This window comes from Zootoca vivipara, chromosome 5 (genome assembly GCF_963506605.1).
Source record: "Zootoca vivipara chromosome 5, rZooViv1.1, whole genome shotgun sequence".
In the NCBI taxonomy this organism is placed as follows: Eukaryota; Metazoa; Chordata; class Lepidosauria; order Squamata; family Lacertidae; genus Zootoca; species Zootoca vivipara.
In genome coordinates, this window is record NC_083280.1 from 97589719 (window position 1) to 97616924 (window position 27206).

General features: G+C 46.1%; 1 protein-coding gene across 1 annotated transcript; it reads left to right on the plus strand.

Annotated features, from left to right (window-relative positions):
* Window positions 1-1321: 1321 nt before the first annotated feature.
* On the plus strand, window positions 1322-27206 carry SULT4A1 (sulfotransferase family 4A member 1). The gene is made up of 7 exons (XM_035137987.2): window positions 1322-1761; window positions 14096-14226; window positions 18358-18438; window positions 18540-18666; window positions 21408-21502; window positions 23255-23393; window positions 27073-27206. Exons 1-7 carry the CDS (start codon window positions 1593-1595, stop codon window positions 27183-27185), a joined length of 855 nt encoding a protein of 284 aa, XP_034993878.2. The 5' UTR covers window positions 1322-1592; the 3' UTR covers window positions 27186-27206.

Consider the following 27206-nt stretch of genomic DNA (forward strand, 5'->3'; position numbering starts at 1 on the left):
TGCGTGATTGGCTGAGCTCCCTTTGCTCTGTCCCAGTTTCTGCCACCTGGCAGTTCCAAAGCATACCAGTGCAAGTAGATAAAAAGGTACCACTGTGGTGGGAAGATAAACAGCATTTCAGTGCACTCTGGTACTCGTCACGATGTTCCGTTGCACCAGAAGTGGTTTAGTCATGTTGGCCCCATGACCCAGAAATCTCTTTGTGGACAAACGCCAGCTCCCTTGGCCTGAAAGCGAGATGAGCACCGCAACCCCATAGTTGCCTTTGATTGGACTTAACCTTCCAGGGGTCCTTTACCTAATACAGGAATCTCAACACACAGTTTCCCCATGCCCATCCAATTTGAAACCATACCAGACCCTGCTTAGCTTTGCAAATGCTGTGACAGTTTTATTGCCACGCCATTTTTTGTTATGTGGCAGCACTTTGCAAACCAATGCAAGAAAACTGGATTCCAGGTTCCGTTTAGGATTGTATGCATATGCATGCATCATCAAAACACTCCCCAAACTAAACAGTGATGGGGGAAGGGGGGGAGAGAGAAAGGTTCTGCCCCAAGGACCATACAATCTTGGATTTGTAACAAATGGCACATGCTTCCCAATTTAATGGGAACAATGGTTGCACCAGTTTCTTATAACATTTTGAGAAGTTTGCAAATTATTTGGACTTGAAGACTTGAACAAACATTGGCTTATAGAAAATGGAATCATTGGGATGTTAATGAATGAATACTATATTCAGCTGACAGACAACCAGAAGTCTTTCCCCATTCTCTTCTCTTACTTTCTTTTTTCTTCTTCTCGTCTTCTTTTTCCTCCTGTTCCTCCTTAGGTAAAGGTAAAGGGACCCCTGACCATTAGGTCCAGTCATGACTGATCCTGGGGTTGCGGCGCTCATCTCACGTTATTGGCCAAGGGAGCCGGTGTACAGTTTCCAGGCCATGTGGCCAGCATGACTAAGCCGCTTCTGGCGAAACCAGACCAGTGCGCGGAAACGCCGTTTACCTTCCCGCTGTAGCGGTACCTATTTATCTACTTGCACTTTGATGGGCTTTCAAACTGCTAGGCTGGCAGTTCCTCCTTCATTAGATTTTTTTTAAGTATTTCCATTAATCTGGTCTATTGCAGAAAGATACATTGCCCTGGGTATGAACTTTTGTATATCTTTTGATAAGTAGAAATAAAAGCCGCTCTTTCCATCCATCCCTCCAAAAAGGAAAAGGGGAGTTTGCCGAAGAGTGGCACCCTGAGAGCTGCGAGGCAGGCAAAGGGTTAACCCCAGCCTCTCTGTCTTGTTGTTGCAGGATCCATTCTTGCCTGCCTAGCGAGCGGTCCTGCATTACATCATCACCTCCATAGCCCATTCGCTGAAGGACGGTCCCTCGGTCTCTCTCGGCCCCCCACCCGCCTCCTCTTCCTCTTCCAAGGGAAAAGCCTCCCCTTCTCCCCAGCCTCCAAGGCGCTCGTGCCGGCGAGAGAGAGAGAGGTGCAGGGATCGCGGGGCGTCGCGGCTGCCTGCTTCCTTGGGCGTCTCGAGCATCCTTGATGCGCCTCGGCCTCGGCTGGGCTGCAACTGGGGAGGAGCGAGGATGGCGGAGAGCGAATGCGAGACCCCCAGCACTCCCGGGGAGTTCGAGAGCAAATACTTCGAATACAATGGGGTGCGCCTGCCCCCTTTCTGCAGGGGGAAGATGGAAGAAATCGCCAATTTCCCCGTGAGGGACAATGATGTCTGGATAGTTACCTATCCCAAATCAGGTAAGAGGCATGGCTGAGCTGGGGTGGGTGGAGAGGGGCTGAGAAGGAAGGGAGGGATCACTCATTCTCTCTCTCCCCCCCCCCCAGACACACAGTTCCCTCCCAGATTTCACCTGTCCTCCCTGCCCCCCCCCCAAAAAAAACCAAGTTCATGCAATGAGCATTGATTTTTTCTGATTCCTAACAGACAAATGGATGTGATGTTGGGCTGCGAGTGGCCTACTAACAGAAGCGCATGACGTAAATCACATTTTTATACCTTGCTGTCTCATTATCTTGGTCCTAATATAGAACAGGTGCGTTCAGTACTGCAAATGTGTGTGCCAAAACGAAGGTTTCTGTGTGCAGAATTGGGTTAGTTTTCTCAGGTCTAAAGTCTCCCAGCTGTCTTTTAATTTGATTCCCTGCAATGCCTTATCTGTGGAGCACTAATGGAACAGCGAGATTGGCTGCCCTGTTTCCTGTTTAGGTGCAGTGTGTTTACTCGGAAGTAAGTCCTATTGAGTGCAATGCGATTAGCATCCTAGCAGAAATGGCCCAGGGCATTTGGGGACCTGAATAAGGAAACCCAAAGGATATTCACCCACAGGACTGGCCCAAGACATGTTGGCAGCTGAGGTGAACCACAAAATGGCACCCCCCCCAAAAAAGAAGAAGGGGTGAGTGAAGATCAACAACAGGAAGGGGGTAAAATTAATATCTACTTTGGGATTGGCTGATCCTCTGGACCATCTCACTCTGCTTTATGATCTGAGAAGGCTTGATACTATGCAACCCAGGGGCTCTGAGACCTGTTTTAATTTAAGGTTGTGGCAAAGGAAGAGGAAAGAGGTTTGCAAGTTTCCTAATATGTATTGACTGATTGCAGAAGAGATTAAAAATCAGCTTGTTGCCTTTCTTTATTGACAATCTCCCCTCCCACGACATAAGTCAGGCACCCCCAAACTGCGGCCCTCCAGATGTTTTGGCCTACAACTCCCATGATCCCTAGCTAACAGGACCAGTGGTCAGGGATGATGGGAATTGTAGTCCAAAACATCTGGAGGGCCGAAGTTTGGGGATGCCTGACATAAGTGATTCCACGTACCTGAAAAGGATTCAGTACCATTCAGTTTTTGGTGACATGAGAGGTGCCATCAAGAAAGGATGAGACATGCTAGTTAAATGGAGCCACTGAATTCCAGGTACCAAGGACAAAAAATAAAATAAAATGGTGTAGACCACCCTTTGACGAGCACCTGAAGGCACAGGCTGATTGCTTTCGGAAATACAATATTGGACTGGATAGACCCCCAGTCGGATCCAGCAAGGCCTGTTGTATTCCTATGTTCACTGTCTCCAGTGAGTCTCCTTGGGAGAAGGGTAGGCTACCCTGACTGCAAATATGAATTTGCTAACAGGCCTACAGAGGACCTGCCAATTACACAAGGGTTTGATTCTGGGCATCTGCCTGCAGAAGCAAAATTCTGCAATGTCAGAACTGTGTGCGCCCCCCCCCCCCATGAAGTGGCGGGCTCCTTGGCATGGTCCCAGAGCCCTGTAAGCAAGGAACACCCAATGGGTGTGTGGAGGGGGAGTGGAGGGAATAAAGAAATGGGGAGCAGGGTATGGCAGGTCTTCCTTGAGATGATAGATAGATGATAGATAGATAGATAGATAGATAGATAGATAGATGATAGATAGATAGATAGATAGATAGATAGATAGATAGATATTTGTGTGCCCCCCCCAAAAAAATGTGTATAAGGTTGTGACTGCTTATGCAAAGTAAGCAGCAGGCCCACTGTATTTTAGGAGGAGAAACCATTAAATACCTTTTCCCTTGCCATTGGCTAGCCCCTACGGTAAAGTAGATAGATAGCCCCGTATCCTATTCACTTAAGGGGAATCTGATTACAATGGGCAGGGTTATCTTGAAGGAATGGCACACAAAAAACACTTCGTGTGTGCAGAAGGCTCTCTGTTACTTCATCTGTTTGAAGCTGTAGGCCCAGGTTTGGCTCTAGTTCCATACAACTAATCTCACTTAGCAACATATCAAAAGACAAATCTAACCTGTTCAGTGAGGCCCAGATAAGTATTGAAATATAGATGCCGATATTGAGACATATCTGCAACCATGTAGGCTGTGCATGAAGAAGGCTGTTTCAGGTGTGGGAGAGCTCCAGGAGAAGAGGGCACACACCTGAATTAAGTATTTATTTGCACCTGCTCATTGCAGTATTCAGTCATCATTTTTACTGTTAAGGATTTTGCCATGTCCTGGACAAATGTTCAGTTGAATGTGGTAGACTGGACAGATGCAGCGGTAGCGTGCGAATGCCACATTAGAACTGGCTGGCTACATCGTTATTGCTTTCTTTAGCTGTACATCTGAAATATTTATGGCATGCAGGAAGCAAAGCACTAAAAGCTCTACTTGATTCCTTCCCCCTCCCAAGTCTTTTAAAACGCTTCTCTTTTATGAATCCTGCACTAGATGCGTATCTGTTGTGGCCTTTGCTTAATTGTTATTTTCCTTAAGACTTGATTCCTTGCAAGTGTGCTAAGCCTAAGAATGCGTCTCTTAACCACACCATAACCAGATGCAAGGTGTTTTTGACCTGGGGAAATGTTCAAAGATGGGATTCTCTTGTCCGCCAAGGAAAACAAGAAAAGTGGTAACATTTGTGATTCTACTGCTTGTGTAGATTGGATATTACAACAGAACAGACCCCAATAAGGGTTAATTTAAAATTGACATAGGCCTTGTAAGCATTAGCTCTAGTTGCACTTTTTGAATTGTTACATTCAATGATGAAATGGAAATGCTGTCAACTTTTCCACTTTCAACTTTTCCTTGCATAATTACATGGAGAGGTTTCCCCCCAGAAAGTCTTCTGATTTGCTGTCTCCAAGCACATGTTAAAAACACCACTCTCTGAGCATTAAGCTCCTTCAGACTCTACTTCAGGCATCCCCAAACTGCGGCCCTCCAGATGTTTTGGCCTACAATTCCCATGATCCCTAGCTAATAGGACCAGTGGTCAGGGATGATGGGAACTGTAGTCCAAAACATCTGGAGGGCCGAAGTTTGGGGATGCCTGCACTACTTCAGGGGTCAGCAAACTTTTTTTTTGGAAGGGGCCGGTTCACTGTCCCCCAGACCTTGTGGCGGGCCGGACTGCGCGTGTGTGACACGGCGGAGGGGGCTTCTCTCTCCCCCCCAGCCCCTCCCCTCCCCCTACCTCCTCTGCCGCTCTGCCTGCGGTTGGGAGCCGGCGGTAGAGGTGGCGCCTCTCCTTTATAGATATCATTGTTGTAAACCACTTTGATTTTTTTTTTAAAAAAATGGCATAACTGTATATAAATATTTTTATAAATAAAAATTAATATCTGACCTCACTTAAACAGATGCCAGTCACAGTTCATTGCAGAAACAGGAAAGCATAAATACCCTAAAATTAAGCCTGTAGGGCAGGCACCCCCAAACTTCGGCTCTCCAGATGTTTTGGACTACAATTCCCATAATCCCTGACCACTGGTCCTGTTAGCTGGAGATCATGGGAGTTGTAGGCCAAAACATCTGGAGGGCTGCAGTTTGGGGATGCCTTGCTGAGGGCCACTATGCCTGCAAAGATTTCCCACTATTTGTGCAGTTGCATACAGTTGCCTTTAGGTTTGCCATATATCAGGCATCCCCAAACTCTGGCCCTCCAGATGTTTTGGACTACAATTCCCATCTTCCCTGACCACTGGTCCTGTTAGCTAGGGATCATGGGAGTTGTAGGCCAAAACATCTGGAGGGCCGCAGTTTGGGGGTGCCTGCCATATATGAATGTGTGTATTCCTGGAGAAAATGCTGTAAATTATTGTACTACTTTTCTCATCTTGCAAATCTGGCAGCTTGACACAGCAGAGCTGTTCAAAACGAGCAATGAAGCCGTCATTCTCTCAGTGGCACTGCACATGTTCCTTGCTAGATTTTGGTCTGTGGAAGAATCTGTTGTCAGCAGCAAGCAAGCATCTCCGTGGCTGATGCAAACTACAGCTGGTCTGCTGTTCTCACGTTGTCAAGTGCCTTTGGCTGCTGCTGCCCTGAAGCGATTGAGCTGCATTACAGATGTAGCTTGTGGCAGTGAATACACCAATTCATCACTTAAGCCCAGAGTCCAGGCTTAATTTATTAAAAGGGAAAAAATGACATAACCATCAGGCAAGAGTATGCTGGAGGTTCACAAGTGATAGGTAAGGGTGGATATAGACAACCATTCGTTAATTGGTGACTTCCCACATTTGCATGTAACCACTGAGCCACCAAATAGCAAACATGCGCTGGATTATGGAGAAAGCTAGAGAGTTCCAGAAAAACGTCTACTTCGCTTCATTGACTATGCAAAAGCCTTTGACTGTGTCGACCACAGCAAACTATGGCAAGTTCTTAAAGAAATGGGAGTGCCTGATCACCTCATCTGTCTCCTGAGAAATCTCTATGTGGGACAAGAAGCAACAGTTAGAACTGGATATGGAACAACTGATTGGTTCAAAATTGGGAAAGGAGTACGACAAGGTTGTATATTGTCTCCCTGCTTATTTAACTTATATGCAGAATTCATCATGCGAAAGGCTGGACTAGATGAATCCCAAGCAGGAATTAAGATTGCCGGAAGAAATATCAACAACCTCAGATATGCAGATGACACGACCTTGATGGCAGAAAGCGAGGAGGAATTAAAGAACCTTTTAATGAGGGTGAAAGAGGAGAGCGCAAAATATGGTCTGAAGCTCAACATCAAAAAAACCAAGATCATGGCCACTGGTCCCATCACCTCCTGGCAAATAGAAGGGGAAGAAATGGAGGCAGTGAGAGATTTTACTTTCTTGGGCTCCTTGATCACTGCAGATGGTGACAGCAGTCACGAAATTAAAAGACGCCTGCTTCTTGGGAGAAAAGCAATGACAAACCTAGACAGCATCTTAAAAAGCAGAGACATCACCTTGCCGACAAAGGTCCGTATAGTTAAAGCTATGGTTTTCCCAGTAGTGATGTATGGAAGTGAGAGCTGGACCATCAAGAAGGCTGATCGCCGAAGAATTGATGCTTTTGAATTATGGTGCTGGAGGAGACTCTTGAGAGTCCCATGGACTGCAAGAAGATCAAACCTATCCATTCTGAAGGAAATCAGCCCTGAGTGCTCACTGGAAGGACAGATCATGAAGCTGAGGCTCCAATACTTTGGCCACCTCATGAGAAGAGAAGAATCCTTGGAAAAGACCCTGATGTTGGGAAAGATGGAGGGCACTAGGAGAAGGGGACGACAGAGGACAAGATGGTTGGACAGTGTTCTCGAAGCTACGAACATGAGTTTGACCAAACTACGGGAGGCAGTGCAAGACAGGAGTGCCTGGCGTGCTCTGGTCCATGGGGTCACGAAGAGTCGGACACGACTAAATGATTAAACAACAACTGAGCCACCTCATTCTGGCAAGCCATTCATTCAATCATTCATTTTTTTTTAAAAAAATTGTATACCGTCTTTCTATCTTACAATACTCAAGGCGGTTTACAAGCTGAAGAAACAAAAAAATGTAAATCTTATAACAATCTAATGCAAAACAAAAATGCGATAAAAAAACAAAAAAGTAACATTCAACAATGATTAGAATAGTATAAAATAATAATATCAAAGTTTAACAGAAATCCACTCAACAGTTACAATAAATACTTTCTAAACTATAATCAGTAAAACAATGACAAGCCAAAGTACAAAAAATAATTCAATACAAATTGAGAAGCAGAGACCACTTGAGGGTGGAGCAAGGCAGGTGGAAGGGTACAGCTCCCTCATGAGGAGTCCCAGGGCTGGTGGAAGAAGGCTCTCTTAGCCAGATAGGGCGTCCAGGTGGTTCAATGTCCCCCATCAGCCTTCCTCCAATGTTATGCTGTGTACTACAAGCTCCATCACTCTGACCATCTACTATGCTGGTCACAGCTGATGCGAGTTGCAGTCCAAAACATCCAAAGTTCCCCCGGTTGGGGAAGGCTGATGTACAATGACGGCCAGCGATTCTGCAAAGTTTCAGAAAGGGGAATTTTCCATCCCTGCCTGGAGGGACTAAACCTGGGGGTGTTTGCATGTGCTGTGCTTCCTCACTCTATCTGAAGACAAAATAGGGCCTCACCATTCTGTAGGCAAGTAAAAATGTTTCTTGTTCGTGGCAGTTGGAGTCCAGTTATTCTGAAGATGGGATTTTATCTACTGTATTTTGGGGCCTGTAATTGAAACAAAATAAAAAAATTCCTTGCAGTAGCACCTTAGAGACCAACTAAGTTTGTCATTGGTATGAGCTTTTGTGTGCATGCACACTTCTTCAGATACACAGTAAGGCGTCTGTAAGCTAGTGCTCTTCAAATTTTGGTCCCTAGATATTTTTTTTGAGTAGAACTCCGCTGTGGGTTAAACCACTGAGCCTACGGCTTGCTGATCAGAAGGTCAGCGGTTCGAATCCCTGTGACGGGGTGAGCTCCCGTTGCTTGGTCCCAGCTCCTGACAACCTAGCAGTTCGAAAGCACGTCAAAATGCAAGTAGATAAATAGGAACCGCTACAGCGGGAAGGTAAACGGCGTTTCCGTGTGCTGCTCTGGTTTGCCAGAAGCGGCTTTGTCATGATGGCCACATGACCTGGAAGCTATACGCCAGCTCCTTCGGCCAATAATGCGAGATGAGTGCGCAACCCCAGAGTCGGTCACGACTGGGTCCCTTTACCTTTACCCATCATCCTTAGCCAGGGCCAATGATCAGAGATGATGAGAATTCTAGTCCAACATCTTCTGGGAACCCAAGGGTGACACCTGCTCAGCTCATCCATTAACAGTGGGATTCTGCCTCAACTCTGTGATGGCAGCCAATATGGCGGTTCTAGATACTAATACAATCCAGACCATCTGTACAAACGCTTGGAGTATCTCGGCGTCTGCCACAATCATGCCAAATTTCAGGCACTTATAAATGCTATAGTAAAAGATTTCTTCTTGTTTGTTTTAACTGCTCACAATTGTTTGTCCTATAATTACTGGGGAATTTTTTTCTTTGTTTCCTGCCCCTGTAATTTTTTTCTTTAGTATACAACTTTCATTGGTTTTAAAAATTGATTTACAAAAATAACAAAGGACTCTAGAAAGATAAATAAATAAGATAAATATAGTAAGTTTTTACTTATCCTTTTCAGCACATATATCTGCAGTAAAAATGAATATTGTTCCCAAGGTAATATTTTTTACTATAGCATATTCCAATAGTGTCAACAGAGAGAAAAATACTAACCTGGCAATGCCTTTTAAATAAGTTTGTATAGTACAGAATATAAGCAAAAGAAAGCCTAGAATATAAGGAGGGGGGAAAACCAATTGAAAAAGGAGGCATTTCATTCCTAATTAGAAAGCATACTATTAGGCTAATGGAATGGTGTGGTTATCTGGATGTTATCAAGGATCCAGGCAGGAGTACATAAATGTAGCTGTTAGCATCTTTATTACCAGGTCTGGTAACACTATGCGTAATATACTGAAATAAAAATATTAATAGATCTAGCAGGATTCATTCTGATATAATACCATGGTACATTTTTTAAAAAAATTATCTTGCTATACTGCATTACTCAATTACTGGTGTTGTTTTTTATTTGAACCAGGCCCTCAAATGAGCTCACATAGCTGCTTTGTAATATTTTTTAATAACACAAGGGAAGGATAGTCGTCCATCTTTTACTGGTCTTAAAGGGTATGTTTCAAGCCACTTCAGGTTTTGTTCGTGCCCATAAAAATTGTTATGACCATTTTCTGCTACAGGTAGGTAGCCGTGTTGGTCTGCCGTAGTCGAAACAAAATAAAAAAATTCCTTGCAGTAGCACCTTAGAGACCAACTAAGTTTGTCAGTGGTATGAGCTTTCGTGTGCATGCACACTTCTTCAGATTCATTTTCTGCTAGTTAGTGATGGTTTCCTGAGGTACCTTCCAGATTAGAAAGCATTTCATTCATAACTCTGATGTTTTAAAAACTGATATCTTTAGGTTTTGTTTTCAATAAACAAAATGTGCATTCTACTTGATTGTAACAAAACCTTTAAGTAGTTTACAAGAAATACTAAGAGTTACTGATGAACCACATAAAATCAAGTAATTGAAACCAAGTACTTGATTTATAAATTTTTATAAATTACTTATAAATCAAGTAATTTATAAAACCATTAAAACCAGAAGTTATTTACCTGTCATACTAACTGGCCTGTCATATTAATTAACTCTTTTTGTGATTCCTATTTTTTCCACAATTGAGTTCAGTTAGTTTGTCTGTACTTGGTAGATTCCATACTCCCCCCCCCTTTTTTTTGCTACTACTACCGTAATTATTCTGCATTCCCTTAGGGGAGTAGGGCTAGTCTACATGCCATTATCCCAGGTGCCTGGCGCCCTCCAGAGGTTGTTGGACTCCATCTTCCTGACAGTAAGAGCTGTTCGACAGTGGAATTTGCTGCCAAGAAGTGTGGTGGAGTCTCCTTCTTTGGAGGTCTTTAAGCGGAGGCTTGACAGCCATATGTCAAGAATGCTTTGATGGTGTTTCCTGCTTGGCAGGGGGTTGGACTGGATGGCCCTTGTGGTCTCTTCCAACTCTATGATTCTATGATTCCATCACTCCCAGATAGCAGATGGCTAATGGTCAAGGGATGATGGGAGCTGGAGTCCAGCAACCTCTGGAGGAAACCACATTGACTATCCCTGAGTTGCCTGTTTTGTGCTCATAACGAATCTGTGAAGCAGGTAAGGTTGAGAGAGAGGAAACGACCAGCCCAAGTTCACCCATTAGCGGTGATTTGAACTCAGGCCTCCTTGATCCCAGCCTGACACTATATATCCATTATACCAGGGGGCGGCAAACCCTTGCTACCAGCTCAGTCAGTCCCTGTGCAGAGCTAAACCGGCGCCGGTTTAGCTCCACGTGGGGACTGACTTCTGGGACGCAGCCATGGCTTCCTATTGGCTGCAGGAAGCTCCTGCTTAGAACCAGAAGCTATGGTCACATTTGGCTGATACTATACTCATTTCTGTGTTTTACTTCAGCCATTGTGCATCTCCCTGACTATGTGATTGCAATTGTTTGAGAACCCTGATCCTGCTAGCAACTAGGGGCAACAGCACCCATGTATTGCCATTTTCCGGAAAGCGAACAACATAAACCCAAAAGGTTCCTGGCAATGCAATGCAAACAAATTAAATAATGGAATGGTAGAGGAACCCCCTCTGACCCTGGAACTGAATAATGCAGATCCGTCGTTAATATTAATATAATCAATATATACGTTGACAAACATGAAGTCACTGTGGTATATGTGTAGCTGTCACTTGAGCTACGGCAATTGTGTTAAGAGGCAGCATAATTGCCCTGTATAATTGTTGTTGTTTTTTAAAATGTTTTTTTTAAAAAATGTATTTATTAAAGATTTTCTCAAACAACAAAACATACAAAAATACAAAACACACAAAGAAAATTACAAAACATAAAAAAGAAAAAACAAGAATACAAAAAGAATACAAAAAAATGCAAAAACAAAAATTCTAACTATAACCCTTATTTCCAATCTATTGACTTCCTCATTCCACCTCCTTCTGCGATTCTTTACATATCCTCCGTAGTAAACTCTAAATCTTATATAAATACTAATTATTACTTTAACTATACCTTAATTCTTTAATCTTTTATATCTTATCCTTTTATATTCTATCTAGATCTTACTTCTTAATTAAATTGTCCTTAACTTCTGTCAATACTTATTTCACACCATTGTATTATCTACAACCTCTATTTTATCTCCCTCACTTCCACTAATTCTAATCTATTATACGTTTATTCTTTAAATAAATTTTAAATTTCTTCCAATCTTCTTCCACTGCTACTTCACTCCGATACCCTGTATAATTGTGTCCTGATGTTAAAATCTGTGATGGAAACCTACAGAGGCCTCTTTTTTTCAGAGGCCACCCCAGGTTGCAAAATAATGTTCTGTTCTCCCCTAAAACCACTTCCAGCACTGGAAATTACACGTCTGTCTTCATTCTGAGTCTGAGCCTTTCTGATGCAGTTATTGTAAATGTTAGCATCTAAAACAGTGTAGCAACTGTTGCTAACTACATTGAAATTTCCTAGCGGTAAAATGGAAGGAAACTCTTCCACAGTATATGGGAAGATGTGTCCACAACTTTCAATTTTTATAGTGACTGGAGCTGACGTATGTCAGCCCCAGTGTCCGAAACTCCCCTTGTTCTAGGCCAGGCTTCCGCAACCTCGGCCCTCCAGATGTTTTGAGACTACAATTCCCAGCATCCCTGACCACTAGCTAGGGGTCATGGGAGTTGTAGGCCAAAAACACCTGGAGGGCCGAGGTTGAGGAAGCCTGTTCTAGGCGCATTTTGCAACAGAGAATTTCACTAGCGCAAGCAGTTTCTGAGCTCTGGGCGCAATACTGCAACTCATATTTCAGATTAAAACTGCAGAGTGGAAGGAAAGGAGGACCTTTATCTGCCTCCCCACTTCCAGCTACTCTCTGAAGACTGGAGAAGAGACCCTCCTTAAGAATATTAGGGAGGTGGGCAGGGGACGGACCAGACCATGTGAAAAACGAACATAATATTTTACCTGCAGTTCATTCATTTTCAGCTTTGTATTCTTGTTATAAAAAAATGCACCTAGACATGTTGTTGTTGTGCCCATAACCTCGGTTTATTGGTGCCATTTAGCTCCTCGCTTTCATATCTCAGTTTCTAACACTGGTCAGTCCCTCCTTTTTTAAAAAAAGCCATTATTTTTAATTGTGCAAGGAACAAAAGGCAGCAACATTGGGCCGTCCCCCATGAGCCTTGACAGACACAGGCAAAGGGATTTTGACCCAAGGAATGAGAAATCCAAGCCAGGGAACTTACGCCATCAGCTCCTGAAGAGATAAATCCTTTGTTGCCATGCAAAGGCAGGTGCCAGTAAAGGCGGATGTCTGGGGAGCCTAATTGTCTCTGGGTGAATTCTGCAAAAATATTCTCAGTGGAGGGAGACATCGCAATTAGAAGTGTCATGTTTGACTCAAGTTCAACCATGCCTTTTTCTGCATGTCCATGGAAGGAAAAACAAAAATTAAAATGTGTTTCCTGACTCCCCATCTTTGGAAAGACAAAAACTAAATATTAACTTTTGTTTACCATCCAGCCTGATGAAGTGTTCTGGAGAACCTGAAAGCTGGCACACCAGTTTGTGAAATTTTGATAGGTCTGATAAATATATTGCCCTAACAGGGATGTTGGGGTGGGTCTTCTTCTTATTGGTTAATATAGGTACCTTTACTTTTTGTTAGAAAAAAAGGGATTATTTTAAGAGGAATACAAGAAAAGTGCAAAAGCTCAGAATTTTTTTCTTTTGCAAAAGGTAAATCTCCCCCCAAATTTTGGAATATTGCTTGTTGGTGGACTTCCTTAAAATGTGTGCACATTAATATTAATACCAAAAGAGGACATGAGCCAGCAAGAAAGAGGACCACACAAACTGGAATGGGAGATCATGGGATATAATCTTAGAGTTGGAAGGTACCCCAAGGGTCTTCTGGTCCAACCTCCTGCAATGCAGGAATCTCAACTAAAGCATCCATGGCCAACCTCTGCTTAAAGACCTCCAAGGAAGGAGAGTCTACCACTTCCCAAGGGATTCTGTTCCACTGTTGAACAGCTCTTAGTGTATTTTCTTCGTATATTTTCCTCAAAGTGCTGTTAAGTCATGTATTTACCAACTACTTTACAAAAATTAGCCTCCAGAAATTCCTCAGGTAGAACTCTTCAGCTAATGGATTCCTTCAACATACTATACAGGGGAGATGAAATGGGGAGGAAATGGAGGCCACATCCTTTTACCGGGAGATATTAGCAGCAATTTGCTTTATGCTGCACTTTTGAAACGATTGAGTTAGCAAAAGCAGCCCTGAGAAATCTAATCCAGAGCGCACTCATGAGGCAATGCTTTTGGGGGGTTTTAACCTGTGGATATTGTCCAGCCTCTGAGTGTTTTCATTGTTCAGTCACATATAAATTAAGGAGTTGATTCGGTGCCACATTACAGATCTTTGACCAGAATGGGTGTGCAACCGAGCTTTACTGCAAGAGGTGATGATAGCTTACATAATTTTTAAAAAGGTTTTTAACCACCATGTCCAGAGGTAATATATTATCCTCCGGATGTCTTGGGCTACCACTCATATTGACCCCTTCCAGCAAATAATGTCTGGATTGCCATCTGCTATCTCATGTTTATTTGATTTGCAGGCACAAGCTTATTGCAGGAAGTGGTGTATCTGGTGAGCCAGGGAGCTGATCCCGATGAAATTGGGTTAATGAACATAGATGAACAGCTTCCAGTCCTAGAATATCCTCAGCCTGGACTGGACATTATCAAGGTACGTCTTAATCGACTGAAAACATGTTGATCAGTTGCAATTATTTCCATTTTACTTCTGCTTATTTGGCTTCCATTTTCAGATCTCCCTTTTAATTCCCCTTAAGTCTACCGGAATGATTCATAATTTATTGGGTTGCCCTAATAGTTTGCTAAAACATTTCTGTAAGATATATTATGCTTTCAGATAATATTCAGCTGCTTAAGTGCTTCAGCAAGAGGCACCGAATTACCTCTCTTGTTCTAAAAGTGGAGTGCCGCAAGGGAGCTGCTTTGCATGTTACCAGGAAGCGCCAAAGAGGAACTGTGTATTCTCCCCGGTCAGAATTTGGAAATTCAGCAGGCCTCTTCTTTGTTGTCTTTTAAGAAAATATTCGAAACACATTGATTTGGGTTTTGTCAGAGGCTGTTGTTGCGACTACTCTAGAGTAACGACGCTCCACATTCTTGTCTTTAGACAGTTTTATTTAGTGCAGTCTATTTACAGTGAAATGGGGGTGCAGAAACATGTCTGCTTAGTCCGAGCCAGAATCCGGGAATGGCGTGCCCCTCGTCTTCTTCCAGCATAAGAGTCTTGGGACGCCAAACCTTCTTCCCCGCCTTCTCCTGCGTAATTCCGGAACCGGAGGAAAAAGGGTCTGCGCTCCATGTTTTCCTTCTCCCCCCTTCCCCCCTCTCTCTCTTCCTCCCTCACGTGTATCAGGGGCTCTTTTGTGTGGCCGGAGCCCTGCATCCCTCTTCCTCCTTCCTCACTGGACCCCTCCCCCTCCCCGCTGGCATTGCTGCTATTGGAGGAGCTGCTCTTGATGATGGGAGGGGGATCTCTGTATTCCCTTCCCCTTACAGGTTTTAACTCAGGCTCTTTCTTCTCTTCATCATTTGCAGTCTTCTTCCATTTTCCTCTTTTGTGTTTCATGTTTTATTATTAGACTGCAAGTCTATTGGCAGGGACTTAGAATCATAGAATTCTAGAATTGCATGGGACCACGAGGGTTATCTAATCCAAACCTATGCAATAAAAGAAACTTTTATCAAGCTTGAACCTGACAAAATCCATGAAGTATATTTTTTCCAGCACCAACTTAACATGAAACACATCACTGGCATAGAGCATCATAAACCTGAATCTTGCAAAGCACTGTTTTAAGTGAAAATATACCCTGGAAGATGGGTGGGTAGATTTATTTATTTTGAAGTTTCTAAGATTTACTCCCAATCCCACCCATTTTTTTAAAGATAACCTTTCATGGTTTAAATGCTCTAGACAGGGCCGGTGCGTCCATTTAGGCAAACTAGGCAGTTGCCTAGAGCGCGTAATGGAGGGGGCGCAAAACCCCGCAAAACCCCCGTGCCACCGCTGCCCTCCCACGGCGCGCACTCGCACTCCTCCCGCCTATGGAGCACGAGCCAAAAGGAGAGCTCAGCGCCCTCCCGCCTATGGAGGGGACGCTGCGAGCTCCTCAGCGGCTGCAATGAGCGAGTGGAGGCGGTGGCGGCAGCAGCGGCAGCGCCTGTAGCTGAAGCTTTCACTCACGACAGCCGCTGCTAAGGAGCTCACAGCATGCCCTCCATAGGCGGGAGGCTGCTGAGCTCTCCTTTTGGCTTGCGCTCCTCCCGCCTATGGAGGGGATGAAGGGGCGCCAGGAGGTGATTTTGCCTAGGGCGCAAAAAGCCCTAGCACCGGCCCTGGCTCTAGAATTGTATTAAGCCGCAGCTCAAAAATTCCCCTCAATGAGGTCAGGAAAGAAGACTTGCCACCTTTCCAGAGAAAGAGTTCTTCATTGCCACCACTTACTGAGCATGTGGCTGTTTCAGCGGAAGGGCATTACAGGAGTGGAAGGGCCCCTGGTTGGCCACTGGGAGTGCAGAATACTGGACTAGATGGGACTTTGGATGGATCTGGCAGGGCTCTCCATGCATTCTTAAGAGGTGTGAGAGAACGTCCCTTCGATATCTTCTTGCTGTTTCCTGGCATATGGTCACACCAGCCTGCGTTCAAGCCACATCTCGGAGTCTATTTAATGGATAGCTCAGTGCAGCAAAATGTATCCAAAGAGGATTTCTGCATCACAAGAAATGTGCAAAAACGGCACAGCAACCCCTCTGATCCTTCGAGACCAGTTTCAGTCTGGCTGGCAGCTTGAGGTCCAGGCCACTCTCCGGAAACTGGGCTTCTCACCCCAAGCCCTATTGGCCATGGGCATAGACCAAGCGAGATCCGAGGTCAGACAAAGAATTGTGGACACGGAGAGACAGCTGGACAGAATGAGGTCCCCGGATTTCAATATAGCTAAAAACAAGAAATACGTTGCTGCCCCGGCAGCGTATCTCTTTTATCTTGAATCCAGAAACTCAAGAAGAGCCTTCACGCTCGCCCGAAGCTCGGCATTGCCCTTGGCAGTGCTGTTAGGCTCCTTTGGAAAGATCCCATACGAGCAGAGACTCTGCTCCTGCCCATTGAGGGAAGTAGGCAGCCCCAAACATCTTTTTTTTTTTTTTAAGATGCCCTCTGTTCGATAAGGCACGCAGAGATACTATCGCCCCCATTCTGGAGAGCCTGGCCGACCTCCCAGATAAGGCCAAACTAAAGGCCCTACTATTAGGAAAGGAGCAAAAGTTAACTCGGACGGTAGCCAGATTCTGCACACAGATCTGCAGGACCAGTCTCTCTCTCTCCCCCCCCTCCAAGAACAAGACAGCCATTGGAATAGCAAACTCGGTATTGGACTGTGGGAAGTAGTTCCTTCGCTCGGGTACGAAACTGAGAACTTTGAGCAGCACCGGGGGAAAGGCCAGCTGGACCCGCCCTCTGGAAACATAGCCCCTTTGAACTCATAGACTCTTATATCCACCCCGAATGACAACTCCCATAGCCTTGTAAAGCATTTTTATTTTTAATAGCTGGTATATGACCGTAATAAAACTTGATTGATTGATTGATTGAACGGCACAGCAGTCCTGCTCTCCACTCTTATCCAATAGACAGGGCATCCTTCCCTATCAAAATATTATACTGAAACTGCATGGTGTGTGTAACTACACAGGAGCACCAGGTTTTTTTTGTGTGTGTTTAAAACCGCCCCCAGTGTGTTTTCTCAAGTGGTGTGTTCTATTGAATTTCATTGGCACATCTCTCTAGCTAAAATGAAACCATCGGGGGCAGCTGCTCTACATTTTTCCGGGGTCAACTGAGGGCAGTGCAGTGTCTGTGCACTACTGGAATCTATGGTGTAAAGAAGGGAGGAAGAATTAAATGGGAAAGAGCACCATTGATCAGGGGATTTTAATGGACCCCTTCTCTTTTCTGAAATGGAGCCTGGGTATTAATCTAGTGCTGGAAAGGTGAGGCCTTATCAACTCTGCAAGTGGTTCGCTGGAATTGTTTGTTAAAATGCTGCAGCAGTCCTTTTTGGCTCAACTTCCTGCCCTTTGGTTTCAGTTTTGTGTCTCTCTATATAACATGGGACCCAGGTGGCGCTGTGGGTTAAACCACAGAGCCTAGGGCTTGCTGATCAGAAGGTCGGCGGTTCGAATCCCTGTGATGGGGTGAGCTCCCGTTGCTTGGTCCCAGCTCCTGCCAACCTAGCAGTTCGAAAGCACGTCAAAATGCAAGTAGATAAATAGGAAGCGCTACAGCGGGAAGGTAAACGGCGTTTCCATGTGCTGCTCTGGTTTGCCAGAAGCGGCTTTGTCATGCTGGCTACATGACCTGGAAGCTATACGCCGGCTCCCTCGGCCAATAACACGAGATGAGCGCGCAACCCCAGAGTCGGTCACGACTGGACCTAATGGTCAGGGGCCCCTTTACCTTTACTATATAAAATGCTGCTCAAAATGCCCAGGAATGTGGCCTGATTCATGTACAACTGAAGCAGCACAGGAACCAGTAACAACCACGGAGAGAAAACTCGTGGTTCTTTTGAGCAGCAGAGAGGAGTGTTGACTGCATAGCAAAGAAACCGAAGCATGCATGTTCCTGTAGCAGTAACTTGGTGTCTGAACCGCCAAAGCTTTGGGCTAGAAATATGAAACTGGAAGTTATGAATAGAGGAGCACAACAAAGAGGAATCTGGATCACTTAGAAGAAGGGATATATTATTTATTGGTTTATTTTCCATCATGTATTTTACAGGAGCTTACTTCTCCCCGCCTCATCAAAAGCCACCTGCCGTATCGTTTTTTGCCTTCAGACCTACACAGTGGTGAGTCCAAGGTAAGAATGGTTAGCGTTGTATTATTTATTACCTGTGTGTTTTGTGAAATGGGGTGAGAGAAAAACCCACTGATTAAGATGAATAATTTCCATGTTCTTAGGTAATCTACATGGCTCGCAACCCCAAAGACCTGGTGGTGTCTTATTACCAGTTCCACCGCTCCCTGCGAACCATGAGCTACAGAGGAACATTTCAAGAGTTCTGTCGGAGATTCATGAATGAAAAGTGTAAGAAAGTTTGACACTGGCTATTTGGCAGTACCTTGTAATGTTTCAAATTCTGTTCTGCCCCACTTCTTAGGAACAAAGTGTGAAGCCGTCTTGCTCGTCATGCCTCTAAAGTTCTGGTTCAAACTGTTCATGTTGGCATTTGTCTCTTCAGCTGATGGAGGGACCTTGGATATTGAGAAGGATGCTCTCCATCAGAGATAAAGAACCTGTGGACCTTCTTGGGCTGCTGCTCCCTTCAGCTCCAGCCAGCATGGCTAATGGTCTGAGAGGATGGGAGTTGCAGTACAACAACATCAGGAGGGCACCAACTTGGAGAAGGCTGACTTAGGCACTTGCTAAAGATGAATCTCACATGAAATGCAGCTACAAAATGCAGACGATTCTCTCTGAAGTCACCAGAAGTCACTAAATATATTGGAATACATTCAGAGATTGCTTTTTGGCACTCCCAAAATTCCCTTTCCCATGAGAGTTCGGTTTTTTTGGGTGGGACGCTACATTCAGGCATCCGGAGGAATGTATGCAAAGGCTGGGTCCCTTCCCTGAAATTAATCCCATTGTGATGCCTCCGTCTGAATGAATTATGGAATTATGGAATTATGAATGAGTGAATATAGACGAAACGAAGCACCCTTTATGATGACACTAAAGTTGCATTGGAAGGAAGAATAAGACAGAGACGATTAAAGATGCTACCAAAAGGCTTATTTAGCTCCATATCAGAGATGGGCTGCCAGTTGCATTCACTAACCACATAGCTAAAACATGGCAGCATGGTGATGGCAAGGGTAGGTGATTATTTTATCATTCAGGTGGTCCCATCTAAAGTTCTGGAGGCCTTATCCCATGGGCAGCCAACTTCTTTAGCAGGTGTCCAAAGTATAATAGATAGTTTGTGGGAATGTTGAGGGTGGAAGGAGAGGATATATTATCAATATCCTTCCTAACTTGCGCTAGCAAGTTTCTTCACTTAGCAGAGTGCCTTCCCCTTCTTATGCAGCAGAAAGCTGGTTGCAAACTCACGTGAGTTTCTTAATAATAATTTTAATAATAATATTTTTTTATTTATACCCCACCCATTTAGCTGGGTTTCCCTAGCCACTTAAGACAATAAGCAATACACTCTGGCTTGTCCAGATTGAGATATGTTGTAATATTCCTGGTAAGACCCCTTTTGAATCCCTCCTAATAGAATAAAGACACCACAGTCTTATCCATAAGTAACAAAAAATAGTTCTACTCATGATCAGGCAGAGCACAGTGTGATCCCTGAAGGCAGGCTTTAGGCTTAAAGTTACAACCATGTACAAACAGGAGATAACCTGGTGTGGCAGCCAGCAGTCCAGCCCAGGTGATTCAGGAAGCAGACAGGACGAACAGGAAGGTCAAAGAGAGGGAAGTGGCTGCGTCACTTGGCCTTTTACCAGGTCTGGAAAGGTCACACCCACCCACTAGTCACATGCAAGGAAGGGTGCTCCAGGCCAGGAGGAACAAGAAGTTTCGACTGACTGGGCCACTCTAGCAAGACAAGGAATGTTGTATTTGACTGCTCCAAGTAGATTACATCTCACATACTTCACCTCTAGTTTGCTTATAGTCAGGGCCATCTTACCCATAGGTGTTAGGGGTGTGGGGCACCGGGGGGCGGCTCTCAGGGGCACCAGGCCGAGAGTCCGACCCGAGAGTTGGAGTGCTGTGGCGGGCTGTTCTGCTGCGGGCGGCTCTGTGCCACGAGTTCGGGGGCAACTGAGCCAGCGAGACGCTGAGACGGCCAGCCGGCTCCACCCTCATGCACACCTGGGACTGGGCAACCGGGGGGGGGGTGCCGGGTGGATCTTTGCACCCTGGCGCCGCATATGCTTAAGACAGCCCTGCTTATAGTACATGTGCGTTGATGTGGCTTCATTTCTGAGCTGAACCAGGAAACAAGCAGCTGTTCAGTATGAGAGATGCAGGCAGGAATACAGACCGGGTGCTATTAATTAGGCCCAGTCAGGTGCCACTGCCCACCCCTCCTTGTGGCACTCGAGTTGTCACATGGCCGTTCAAGCTGGCCATTGGTCATGTATTCCTAAACCGTACAGGGTTTCAGCTTTTAGTAGGAACCATCATGCATAACTGGGTCAAGTTCTACACCAAAAGCAAATATGTATTCAGACTTAGTTACAGGTAGGTAGCCGTGTTGGTCTGACGTAGTCGAAACAAAATAAAAAAAATTCCTTCCAGCAGCACCTTAGAGACCAACTAAGTTTGTCATTGGTATGAGCTTTCGTGTGCATGCACACTTCTTCAGATACCATCAGATACCCGAAGAAGTGTGCATGCACACAAAAGCTCATACCAATGACAAACTTAGTTGGTCTCTAGGTGCTGCTGGAAGGAATTTTTATTTTATTTTATTCAGACTTAAACATGCAAATGGTGAGTGCAACTTAACCAGATTCACATGTCTTGGTGGTTTCCCATCCTCTCTCTTATGTTTAATTTTCACACTGCCTGCACACAGAATCTGGGGAGGTTTTTATTATTCAAAACAAGAATAAATCTGAACATACCTATATTGTAAAGACCGTACATACTCCTCTTTTTAAAAGTTTTTGTTCGGAAATAATATAACATAGTTTTTGTTAGAAAACAAAATTCAGTAAATGCACTTCTTTCCAGCTTTTATGTGTAAGAGAAACTTAACTAACATTTATGTCCTTGCATATTAGCCATTCTATTTCCTGTCTCTACAGTAGGATACGGTTCTTGGTTTGAACATGTGCAGGAGTTTTGGCAACATCACATGGACTCCAATGTTCTCTTTCTCAAGTATGAAGATATGCACAAGGTAAACTCAGATCGTATAAAAGGCACCCCCTCCCCCTTGTTACCTATGGACTCCCCCCTCACCCCCCCATCCATCTGATCAGAATTGGAGAGTCCCTGCTCACTGATGCCAGTTACCATCGGATGGGATTCTGTGACTTGCAGTGATGCTTATATTTGATAAGCTATCAGTTTCTGAAATGAGATGGGGTATTAAATTGTAGGAGAAGCACTTGAGTGAAATGAATAAAAGGAAGCAAACAACAAAGCGATCCAAATGGAATGGAGGGGCAAATTTGCCAAATCCGAAGCCCTGCCAGGATCACAGTGGAAATTAATAAGCCATTTCAGGGCTCTGGGGCTGGCTGGCAGTCTCCTCCATTCTGGTGTGCATGTGTCTTAAGGACTGTCAGAGCAGGGCCAGAGGCTGATCTGGGGGAAGGGAGTAGTGATTCAGGGGGTTTTGTGCCTCCAGAAAGGTATCAGTCAGAGCTGGCGAGAGGCCTGAGCTGCTGGAGAATGGGAAAAGGGTGTCGGACACGGAGTGTGGGACACAGGGCAGGAGCTGGAGGAAGGACAGAACTTGCCAGGAGTGGAGGGAAAGACGCTGCCTGAAGGGCAGGGCGGGGGGTGGCCGAATCCCGTCCCCCACTCTGTCCTCTCCCCTGCTGTCCCCTAGAACCAGGAAGGGCTTGAAGAGGCAAACATAGCAGGAAAAGTCACCGGCTGCTTGCTCTCAGTCTGTCAGACAAGGGCACTTAAGTTTGGGTGTAGATGTGGCCACGCTGTTGCTCCATCAGTCTAGCTCAGAGCGCAAGTGGGGAGGCGGGTCAGCTTCCTAATTACAGACAAACTGTAAGTTTGTGCTTTGTCAATAAAGAATTAAACTACCAGTCAATTGTCCTCCTTGTGCAGGGTGTGCCCAGGACCGTGGATGCAGGTGTTAGGGGAGTCTTCATCCCCTTTGCCTTTAAGAGAGCGCACCTTTTAGACACACTATTTGTCCCGTTTCCAACTTTGCCACCTCAGAGCAGAGGGATGTTTGTGGGCTGCTCTCACCATAAAAAATCCAATCTGTGAGATGGAGCTGAGTGAACAGGAGCCCTCTCAGATTTCTAGCCATCTATTACTGGTTTGTGATGGGGTGTGGCCCTAAACGGAGCCCTCTGCTTCTCTTCCTCCCCTGCAAAAAATAAATGAATGGCCTGGATTGCTGCCGTTGGGATGGCTGTGCATGGAGCACTGGCATATGAATGGCTAGTATCAGAATCCACACAGGCAGTGCCCACCAATTCATGCCATGGTTCCCCCCCTAGGGAATGCCTATCTGGATTAGAGCATTTCTATCTAGTTAGGCTATTGTAATTTGCCTACGTTAGGAACAGTGGCGGAGCTTCATGGTCCGGCACCGGGGGGCGGGGGCAGAGAGCAGGCAGGGGCGGGGCATGCGTTCTGGGGGTGGGGCACTGGGATCGCGCTGCCGGGGGGGTGCGCTCCCCCCGCACTCCTCTTCCTCTGCCAGTGATTAGGAAACTGATATTCACAATGCTGTTACAAGCCATTTGAAAGGAATCTTTCAATCTGATTTCAGCTATTCAGCTGCTTGAGTTAGGACCTGAAAAATGAGTCTGTACCACTGGATTTTAGATGCTGCTCTCGACTCTGCTAAGAAAGACTTCTATGGCTGCTTGCGGGGCTCATTTGTTCTTGCTAACCTTCCCCTCTTTTTTGGCTTTTCTCTTTATTGGCACGTGTGCGTAATCTCTCATCACAGGATCTGGCAACTATGGTCGAACAGCTGGCGAGGTTCCTGGGCGTCTCTTACGACAAAGCACAGCTGGAGTCCATGGTGGAACATTGTCACCAGCTCATTGACCAGTGCTGCAATGCAGAAGCCCTTCCTGTTGGCAGGGGTATGTGTGTGGCACGATATAGTGCAAATATTTGTAAAAGTGGAAGGCAGGTGTTGTGATCCTTATGGGTCCATTGCGGCACTTGCAGATACAGAGGTTGAAATAGACGTGCTGCGCCCCTCTCTGTCGTCAGGTAATTACTATGATACCAAGGAGCTTGCCTGCAAATTCAGAAGCACGTAGTAGAACCCTTTTGGGACTAGAAAGCAATAGTTTATGTTTGTAGATACTAAAATGCTCTCTGGGATTTTTTCACACCTTTTAAAAAACTCACCTCCCTAAGCATGGGAAGACAGTGCTTCGGGATGATTCCACTGTGTCAGAGGTTCTTGTGGCTACTCTTGAGTAACGACGCTCCACACCTGCTTGTCTTTAAGGTGTTTTTAATTGTGCATTCTATTTACAGTGCAAAGTCTCTGGAAAACATGTCTGCTTAGTCTGAGTCAGAACCTCGCAATGGCTTCTTTCTGCTTGGCGCCCAACATAACAGCTTGGGAACCCCAAAGCGCTTCCCCCTTGTCCTACAGGGTGGCATGCACCTCAATTCAGGCGTGGGGGCGGCGGCGGAAGGGCCGTCCTTCTGACTGCTCTCCCGTCATTTCCGTCATTTCCGCCTCCCTCTCTACTCGGTGTTATGGCTCTTTGACGCTGCTAGAGCCTTGTCCCTCCCTCTCTGCTTCCTGACTCCTGTAATCTGATCCGCTACTGGACTTACTGCTCTGAGAGGAACTCGACCTGATGAGGGGGGGGGGGGTGTTCCCTGTAAGCCCTCCCCCGTACATCCGGCATACTAGTTTTCTGTTGGTCCTTTTTTACCATTGGGTTTGGGAAAGGGAAATTGTCAATGGAAGAGTTGTGGCACATGCTCCCTGATGCATGGATTGGCTCAAAATGCTCTGGCTTTTCCAATGGGCTGTTGGGGGAATAGAAGGAAAGCGACAGAGGAGGACAGTGGAGACAAATGGAAGTAAGCATCTTGGCACTGAGCCTCTTGGGCTGGAGAGAGCCCATCACCTCTTCAGAGTGCGGACTGTGGCATAATAAGAAGACCATCCTAGATGTGAGCTGTTCTGATGATCTAGAAAAAGGGGGGTTTGCAAATGATGACGGGAAATGGAACTTCCCTCCTAACAACGGCTCAGCTCCCCTCACTGATGAACACCTGTCACTTTTAAAATTTGATCTTCCACACCCCTTCTCTTCCCCCCTCCATTGCCCCCTCCATATTTCACGTTTAAACAAACTGAACTGCCATTGTCACTTCTAGTATGGCCCAGAGACATTGCCACTGTGGAGCATAGCTGCCAAGTTTTCCCTTTTCTCACGAGGAAGCCTATTCAGCATAAGGGAAAATCCCTTAAAAAAGGGATAACTTGGCAGCTATGCTGTGGAGTACATATTTATTTGGTTTGTCCCACAAACACAACTACCAGTTTATTGGAAATGTAATGAATGTGTTTGCAGCACAGAGAATACAGTGGCTCTGTCTCTCCCACCTCCTTTTGTCTGTCTTCAGCCCAAGGTATCCAAAAGAAGAACAACCAAATTGTCACCTTTTTGTTAATTCTGTCTGGCCACAGTTGTTCCCGTTGCTTTACCTTACAGCCTTTGGACTGGCACTCTGTCCTACCCTTAAACAGCCCACCTCCGGAAGAACTTCATTTGGCCTAGGCATTTTCTCTCAGAATATATACTCAAACTTATTCACTGCCTGCCTTTTATCCATACATGTCTTCTTTTTTAAAAAATTCGTTTGTTTTGCTGCTTTGCATTTGTGATAATTTTCTGCATTTCAAAATCCAGCCTAAATATCGATATGGGTTTTCTGCCTGCCTATTTTTTCATTTGTGTGTGCAATTTAAAATCCTGTGATCAGCCTAAAATTAGTTTATTGCTTTGTTTAATTTACCATCAGCTACATTTTCATTATTTTGCTTTATGTTGGGTTTCTTTCATTTTCCCTCCACTTTTAGCTCCTTGACCTTTACTCAGAAGATAACCCCCCATTGCTGTGAGAGCAGGCTATGGCTTAGCTTACGTTCCTTACATTTGCTCCATATTCCATCACAAATCACAGTTTCATGAACCCAGGTGGGTGATTTGGACCAGCTATCCATACACATCCTTGGAAAATGGTTGTCCACAAAATGTAATACTTGCTATTTAAATTATCACCGTGAGGGCCAACATTTTTGTGGGCATGAGTGTTGCCAGTCAGATCCAAAGGAGGAGATTGTGCCTCTCTAATGTAGAGGTGGGGGACCTTTTTTCACCCTTCTAGACAGCCTCTAGGGGGCGCCTGTTGCTGGTGGGTTGGGTCCAGAGCAGAGGCGGAGCTAGCTGCTCTGGCACCTGGAGTGGCGCACATGCTGTGCGCCCAGGGGGCGTTGCCCGATAGCCACCTGTGGGGGTGTTGCCTGCGGCGAGCTGAGAGCGTTCCAGGGGGGTGCCGCCCATGACAAGCATTCCAGGGCGGGGGCGAAGTCACCCCTCCTCATGGATGACATCGGGGGTGGACTACACCCCCTGCACCCTCTTCCTCCACCCACCTGCGCCCTAAGCAAAACACCTTCTGGCGCCCCCCGGGCGCATGCGTCATGATGCACGCACGCACACCACTGATGCCCCTGTGTCCCCTCCATTGGGGGAGCTCTCCTTTTGGCTCGCGCTCCTCTCGCCTGTGGAGGGGACGCCGGGGGCTTCTCGGCGAGCGAGCGGGCAGGCGGCGGCAGTGCCCATAGCTGAAGGCTTCGACTGTGGGCACTTGCCGGCACTACCGCTGCCGCTCGCTCGCTGTGGCCGCCGCCGCTGGGGACCTCTCGGCGTCCCCTCCATAGGCGGGAGGAGCACGAGCGCGTGCCTTGGGAGGGCGGTGGTGGCGCGGGGTTTTTGCGGGGCAGGCTCGGCAGCGCCCCCTCCATTTTCACGCCCTAGGCAATGGCCTAGTCCGCCTAAATGGACGCACCGGGCCTGCCTCCGCCAGTGGTCCAGAGGACAAACTGGGCAAGGCAATTGTACAGCCAGCCCCATCCATTCTCCCCTATCCAGGAAAACAAGAGGCGTTTGAGTTGAAGGACATGTTCCAGACAAGCAAAAGCTCTCCAGGGGGTGGGAAGCAGGCCTGGTTATGGGGGAGTGGCTTGGTGAGAGACCCAAGGGCCAGATAGAGAGGCCTGGAGGAGTGCATTTGGGCCCCGTGCTTGATGCTCCAGCAACGGTGGGGGGGCGGGGCGGAGAGCAGGCGGGGGCAGGGCTAGTGCATGTCCTGGGGACGTGGGCAGGCAGTGCCCACCATTTCATGCCATGGTTCCCCCCTAGGGAATGCTATTGTCATTCGCCTACATTAGGAACCGTGGCGGAGCTTCCTGGTCTGGCACCGGGGGGGGGGGGCAGAGAGCTGGCACTGGGGGTGGGCGCAGGGGGCAGCCACGATGGCACCCCACTGGGATCACACTGCCGGGGGCAGGGTGCTCCCTCCACACTCCTCTTCCTCCACCAGTGCCCCACCCCGTCCTGATGTACACTATCAGGAATTACAGGGGGCAGAGAGAGTGACCAGCAAGCCGGGGGGGGGGATTCTCTAGCCCTTTTGGAGGATGACGCTGTTTTTGTTCACAGGTCCTGCCACACCCTATCAATGTTGGCTTAATTTCTGGTTCTCAATTTCTCTCTTTTCCAGGACGTGTTGGCCTGTGGAAAGACATCTTCACCGTCTCCATGAATGAGAAGTTTGATTTGGTTTACAAACAAAAAATGGGAAAGTGTGACCTCATGTTTGACTTTAATTTATAAAGCATAAAACAAAAGTGCATG